The sequence below is a fragment of the Nanorana parkeri genome, unplaced genomic scaffold (assembly GCF_000935625.1).
Source record: "Nanorana parkeri isolate BGI_ZX_2015 unplaced genomic scaffold, ASM93562v1 scaffold455, whole genome shotgun sequence".
Taxonomy (NCBI): domain Eukaryota; kingdom Metazoa; phylum Chordata; class Amphibia; order Anura; family Dicroglossidae; genus Nanorana; species Nanorana parkeri.
In genome coordinates, this window is record NW_017306723.1 from 604,179 (window position 1) to 611,462 (window position 7,284).

Consider the following 7,284-nt stretch of genomic DNA (forward strand, 5'->3'; position numbering starts at 1 on the left):
GCTGAGACCCTCCGGATATGTCCCGCTGTGATCCTCCACATCGGCCCATGCTGCTATCCTCCGCATCTGCCCCTGCTGCGCCTGCGGAGACCCTCCGGATATGTCCCGCTGTGATCCTCCACATCGGCCCATGCTGTTATCCTCCGCATCTGCCCCTGCTGCGATCCACCGCATCTGCCCCTGCTGAGACCCTCCGCATCTGCCCCTGCTGAGACCCTCCGCATCTGCCCCTGCTGAGACCCTCCACATCTGCCTCTGCTGAGACCCTCCGCTTCTGCCCCTGCTGAGACCCTCCGCCCGAGACATCTGACGGCCACCCCAGAGCAGAGTGGCAGCACAGAGTAGGTTGCAAATTCATATGCTACTCTGCATTGTTGTATAATGCCTTACTGTCTTAATAACATTTACACAGATGTCATCAATGCAATATTGGGGTATTTTATGTCGTCTTTACAATTGTTTGTTGTTTGTGGTTGTTATCCTGGGGGGGCACGCCAGATATATCTGCCTACAGGCTGTTGAGAAGTAAGTCTAGTCCTGATCCCAGCTGCCTTCTGTGTTACGTCCATGGGAGGAAATTGACATGTAAGGCTGTCCCAATCACCCAGTACCCTAAGAAATACCCCAGCAAAACCCGTGTTCGTGTTTGCAGCGAATCCCAGGACCTTAGCAGGCGTACAGCTGGATTGGAAGCCTCCTTCTTTCTCTCTAGGCCCCATATCCAGGGCTCGTTCTCCTCAATCATATGAGAGCAAAACCAGAGGAGCACAGGACAGGAAGAGAAAAGTAGTCGGGTGACAACCTGCATGGAAAAAAAAAGAAACACTGGCATAAATGGTTCCAGGAAATCATCATGAACTGGCATTACACACACATCTAAACAAATAAAATACCATGAAACTATTGTATGTAGGGATGATTCAAGCATACTCCACTTCAAATTTATAAAAGTCCTGCCTAAGAGAAGATGCTAAAGGATTCCAGGTATTACCGTCATTCACAACAAAAGCCTCATTTGTGAGTCTCTCTGATTTAGTTTACTATGTTACTGGGCCTGACACCCTGAGTTCATAGATAAGCCCTGAAAACTGTTGTTCCACTGTCCAATGCAAGTGCCTCAGGAGTTGGCAAAATGTAGATTAGCTATGTAGTCAGGGAAGGTCAAGTTATAAAAATTATAAGGATCTACTGTATGTTAATAGGCCTTTGTTTGCAATAGAACTGCTTCACTCTATATAGCTGCAACTATAGCAGGTCAGGAGGAGGCCAACTGTTGGACTTGTCAATTAATTCTAAATGGTCTCAAATGGACGTCAAAAGCACACTTATCGGCCGAGCCCAAAGCCCATCAACAATAGCCCAAAATGTGAGTGTTTGAATCAATGCAATCAAAATTGTAACGCATTCAAGAAAAAAGAATAAAGGAAAATACCAAAAATGCATCTTTCATGATGAGCTGCCCAATCTGTATATAGTGATCTTCCACTAGCCATATGCATGAAAATGAGTCTAAATATTATCAATATGTATAAAAGCACTGAATACCTTATTTAGATGATCTACAGTAATGGTTGGTGATCAGAGATCATGTGATTGCTGCCTAGGCTTCAGGTCTAGCAGCAGTATTTTTTATTCATGGCAAAAAAAAGAACCTTTTTGTTTAACGTAATAATGTGATATTTGTAATACTGGCCCCTTTGATTGTGAAGTATTAATGTGAGGCTACCTTTATGCCTGTGTGGTGCATTGCCACAAGCACAATACCGTACGTAGCTCAGATGGTTCCTATCTATATGTTGTGATGCACTGAAACACATTTGCAATGAGGTGCCTTGGCAAGGTGCACTGGGGTGACAATGAGGATTGTGCTTTAGTGTGCATCGGTGTAACACATAGTAAAACTGCAATGTCAAGTCGTGCTTTCAGCTTTACTGACAGACCACAACACAACATAAATAACACAAATTTGAGGGCTGCCACTGTTAAATTTCTAAAAAATTGCTACGTGCCTGGCTGTCTCTGACTCTAACAGGTTCAACTTCACATATTTGGAGAAAATCATGCAGAATATAGTGTGCAAACTGGGTTCCACAAAAATGACTCACCTCACAAATCATTGAAGCCAGTAGGTTATCATGACAGACAGACATCTAGCATCATCAGTTAGCCTCAAATTTGTCTTGTGACAGGTTTTCCATAACATGAACATGTGCATTGCCCATGCAAAGCAAAGAAACTTTAATGGAGGCTCCACCATCTGCACATACTCCTTTCCCTTCGCTCTCCATCTGCTCTGTTTGGCCACTTGCAGCAAAGAGAAGTTGTCCTTCTCATTTTAAACGTGGAGCTTACACAAAGCTCTGTGAAAGCGTTGGATGTACCAGGTAGTTCTGTCTGCACCCGGGCACCAAATGGTACGGCAAGGAGAAGGGTAAGTATGTGCTGCTGGTGGGGACACTATTAAATCAAACATAGACACAGCACAGGCTCATTTTAAAGTTTGAACATTATACAATCCTCTACCATACAGCCACCATTCTCCTTCCCGCTACACCCCAGCATCAAGGCTTGTTTCTGGTCTTATACCTGCACATGCATGCAGAGAACTCCAAATGCCATCAGGAACGAGAGATGAGCCACATAGACAAACACTTGAGGTCCATAGAATCCATAGCAGCCCTTTTTCTGCACATCGCACAATCCCAGAGTGCTGCATAGTTCCATGTTAGAGGAAACATATTTGAATATTGCATAGATCCCCAGAACTACGACTGGGGTAGCCAAGAGGAAGTTGGGCAACTGTCGTAGCTGGAAGTAGCGGAACAGTCCAACACCCCAGTATTCACTCTGGATGTGAGAATACACCAGCGGAATACTGTATGAGCACCAGACAGGAACTGGCTCTCCACGCGTTCGGTATCCCTTGTCTTTTGCCAGTTGTATGAGTTCTTCAGGTAGGTGATCTTCTCCATAGGATGGGAAACAAAATCTATAATAACAGTAGCCTTGGAAAACAGCAAAGGGTAGAATCATTAACAATATTCCACACAGTCTTTTTGTTAATGGGACACAACCACTATTTTGCTGCAAAAATGCTTTCACCCCAGAGTATACCAGGAATCCTGCATTCACCAGTCCGTTGGAACGGGCTGCCGTGGCCAGCGACAGAAGCACACTGCCAATTAGCAATTGATTCTTCTGCAAGTGCCACAGGCCGCTGAACGTGGCCAGGGCATACAGGCTCTCCGAATAGGCAACAGTCATAAAAACTGAAATAGGACTCATACAAAATAAAAGTGCAGCGAGGAAGGAGGTACGTCGAGATTGCAGAGTCACACAACCCAGGAGGTACAAAGAGACGGCAGCCAGTGTGGAGCAAGCACAGTTCAGGAGGGCGGAGGAAAGGAGTATCCGACTCCGCAAGGTCAGCACCCCTGCCAGGGGCATTAGAGGCCCTCGTGCCAACCCTGTGACAGCCATTGGGAGAAGTGGGAAGAATGCAGTATTGTGTTCATATACATAGCCATGCTCTGCTATGAAGAGAAAGTGTTCTGCATCCCAGCGGCCTAAACCTCTCAGAAGCAGCTCGGCTATGTGGTCCCCAAGAGAACTTGGGGGTGGCCGTGGTGGAGAAAAGGCATCAGCGGTGTGGTCTGGTATCAAGAGGTTGAATAAAACCTAGGAGAAAAATCAAAAACAACATTGGTATTTAAAACCAAACAATGCTTTTTTGTTTTGTATAAACTGTAAAAGGGTTAGAATCTCTGTCAGCATTTTATAGCTGTCTGTCACCATCAAGGAATTTCATCTCACTTCCTGTTCAGGTGACGTGTCACACAGAACAAGAAGCAAATAACTCCTTTAACCAAAAAAAAGACATGTTTCAGAAATATAATCCCCTTACCTGCATTGTCAATGTGAGTCCACGACAAGACAAAGAGAAGAGTATGATCTCATGCACAAACGGGTCATGGCTCCCCCACATTTCCCAATGGCTACCAAAAAGTGTGTATCTGGTCGGACAGAGAAAATGTAACCTAAATGATAGAGAAATACAGATCAAGCCAATTCTTTATATGACATTAAGACAATTATTATGCAGTTATGTTTATTTAAAGTGGAATTACACCCTCCTATTCTTTATAGCCGAGGAAGGTGCCATCGTAGCCTCTATTTGGATTGCAGTTGCCATGGTGCTGCTCATGTGATCAGCTATGGCACCAGCCATCTGAGGGCTTGAAATTTCGGTTGAGAGTTGTAATAAGCACGCCGACAATCATAACAGTTGGCATGCCTTGATAGTAAAGTTTTGGGAGACATTAAGTTGGTAGGTAAAGTTCCTCATTATAGAGAGCACCCTCTCATGGACAGGAAGTGAGGGGATATCTCCCCAATAGAGATGCTGGAGTTCTGCTTTAATACATGATATACACCAACATCCACATGAGTATGCTGCCACTTGTAGATGTAAAGAGAGAGGAGAGATGGACATGGATGACCAGCTGGGAGTTGTAGTGCTACATGCAAAGTGGTGACTCCAGATGGGACCTGGAATTTTACAGAGCTAGGAGTGATGTCAGTTCGGCATGCTGGGAGCTGTAGTTCCACACAGACAACATTAATCTAATCATACAGAAACAGCAGGGACAACAGGAGAGCAGTGACTTTGGTATATTTTACAGAGACTGTGATGATAGAATGTGCGGAGACTTGCGGAGATCCACTAACACTCATGAAGACAGTATATGTGCCAGGCAGTGCCCGTAACGCCATTGTGTCCTGCGGCATGCCAATAGCTGGTGGACACTGAGTAAAGCCACGGTGCCCAAGTTGATTATATATAGGAGGGAGAGAAGGGGAGAGAGGGAGAGGGAGAGAAGGGGAGAGAGGGAGAGGGTGGGAAGGGGAGAGGGAGAAAGGGGGAAGGAGAGAGGGAAAAGGGGAAAAGGGAGGGAGAAGAGGAAGAAGGGAGGGAGAAGGGGAAGAAGGGAGGGAGAAGGGGAAGAAGGGGAAGGAGAGAGGGATAAGGGGAAGGAGAGAGGGATAAGGGGAAGGAGAGAGGGATAAGGGGAAGGAGAGAGAGAAGGGGAAGGAGAGAGAGAAGGGGAAGGAGAGAGAGAAGGGGAAGGAGAGAGAGAAGGGGAAGGAGAGAGGGAGAAGGGGAAGGAGAGAGGGAGAAGGGGAAGGACTGAGGGAGAAGGAGAAGGACTGAGGGAGAAGGGGAAAGAGAGAGAGAGAGAGAGAGAGAGAGAGAGAGAGAGAGAGAGAGAGAGATCAGCAGGGAAGTCCTTCTGGGTTGTCAGGCTTTCTCTTTAATTACTAAAACATCTGACTTGTAGGGTCATGGTCATATCTCCTGTGACCAGCCATAGAACCTGTGTAATCCATATGTGGCAGGAATTAAAGGGCCAGTCAGCCACAACGTCTACTCACATGTTATTTACTGAAATCAGCAGGACAAATACGTACCCGGCCAGGAGATGCAGCAATGCACCATCTATACAGGGAAATGCATTACAAAAAGCCTGGCTCTGACACTTCCTTACTGCACTCACTTCCTGCTTAGACATGATAGGCAGCAAAAGCTCACATGACCAACCCAGACTGTGTTTAACCCTTCCATCTCCAGGTAAAAAGCTGCAGTTGTACGGTGTTGGTTAAATAATGTGCACGCACTTATCGTGCAGCCAGAGAGAAGACATTTTTACAGTGAAATGGACATCTTCATTTTTCTGTCCCTGCTGGGGACATTCACCCTCTTTACTGAGCCGGGTGGCATAAATGCCAACATTTCAAAAACATCTCCAGGGCACCTTTTTTTGCTGTGTATCTAGCAAGCCATTGTAGGTGGAACATGTAATTTAATTAGGGAGCTGAGGCAATCATTTTAGGAGGTGTATTGTTAGCCTAGTGTACAATTTAATTTTAAAATACTGTATATACAGGAAGGTGTATTATAATAAGGTCAGAAATACAACCAGGGAGGTATTGTTTATTAGTAAAAATTATGTATGCATTTTTTTAGCTATCTACAAATTTTAAGCTGGCCATACATGGCTTGAATTTTATCCGATTCCAGCTAAATTGGACGAAATTTAAGCCGTGGGTAGCTCTGTCAGCTGCACCTGATGTGAAGACCTGGCACAGTGACGTCACCTGCTATTTAAACTTCCTCTGTATCCCTAGTTGAAAGGAATCTGTTTATACTGTAGTAGGTCCCCTTGTGGTCAGCAATCTCCTGTGCCCCCCTGATGGTTCTGTAAGGTAGGTGCTGTTATTCCTTTCTTATGGGTTTCTTGTAAAACTCAGTCTGCTCTTCTGTTTCATGCTTAGCCTTCTGCAGAGTGTACCCGTTAGGCCTGCCGAGGGGTCCTACCCGTCACTTCAACTTCCTGACCAGTAGTTTTGCTATCCCGGTAGCAGTCGAGGTGACAGGTATGAAACTCGCAGCCAGGAGAAACACAAGGATTCAGCAAGCGATGGTGCACACAGTCTACAAGACCAAGAGGACTATAGACAGGCAGTATATACAGTAAACAGTAACTCACAGTAAGGTTCAAGCCAGGGTCTGTAACTGGAAGCTCAATATCGTAGCACCTGGGGAACAGCAGATCAACAACAGAATCCAGTCTGGATCAGCAACAAAAAAAGGTACGGTACCAAGGGACAATCCTGGAGCAGCAACGTCAGAATCCAGTCCAAGTCTGCAAAAACAGAAGGCATGGTACCAAAGAACAATACAGGAGCAGGTGACGGACAAGACCTAGATCAGAAACCTGTAATTCAAAGACAGGATATAAGCATACCCAGGTAGCATAAAGCAGAACCTATACACAGGCAAACACAGGAACAGGAAGTAACTATTTATTGAGGGTTGATAGGTAGGTGGATCCAGAGACCTAGACAGTGCAGGTAGTAGGAAATGTAAAGTCTCACACAGAGACAGTGGATCCAGGGGAAGGCAAATGACCCAGAGGCTAAGGTCCCAGGATTGACTCCAGGCATGGGTGTGACTGTACCCTGAGCCATGAATCTCACAGATGCAAAGATCAGTGAAAATTTCACAAAGATTTTCCCACCATTTCAGTTTTCTCAGAAGACTACTGTAGAGTGTATCCTTCTGTCCTGAACCTAACCATGGATCTGTCACTGTCTCCTTCAAGCCTGCCTTTCCTAAGAAGGTTAGGAGATCTTTTTCTCAGGGCTGAATAATGGGCTTTTTTCATTTAGCCCTGCAAGATATGAATACCAGAACCCCTCCAGAGAAATAAGAGACCTTTCCTG

General features: G+C 45.5%; 1 protein-coding gene across 1 annotated transcript; it reads right to left on the minus strand.

Annotated features, from left to right (window-relative positions):
* Positions 1 to 504: 504 nt before the first annotated feature.
* On the minus strand, positions 505 to 4,010 carry PIGV (phosphatidylinositol glycan anchor biosynthesis class V). The gene is made up of 3 exons (XM_018560446.1): positions 3,905 to 4,010; positions 2,587 to 3,678; positions 505 to 802 (listed from the first exon to the last, which is right to left on the minus strand). The coding sequence occupies exons 1-3, from the start codon at positions 3,983 to 3,985 to the stop codon at positions 560 to 562; spliced, it is 1,416 nt and encodes a 471-aa protein (XP_018415948.1). The 5' UTR covers positions 3,986 to 4,010; the 3' UTR covers positions 505 to 559.
* Positions 4,011 to 7,284: the final 3,274 nt, after the last annotated feature.

What these genes read in the sequence shown, in the direction of transcription:
- PIGV (XM_018560446.1), bottom strand. Translation starts at nt 3,985, where the DNA reads ATGTGGGGGAGCCATGACCCGTTTGTGCATGAGATCATACTCTTCTCT. An exon ending in GACTCACATTGACAATGCAG is followed by an intron (nt 3,679 to 3,904) that starts GTAAGGGGATTA and finishes TTTTTCTCCTAG; the next exon opens with GTTTTATTCAACCTCTTGAT. An exon ending in TTCTCTGCATGCATGTGCAG is followed by an intron (nt 803 to 2,586) that starts GTATAAGACCAG and finishes TTTTCCATGCAG; the next exon opens with GTTGTCACCCGACTACTTTT.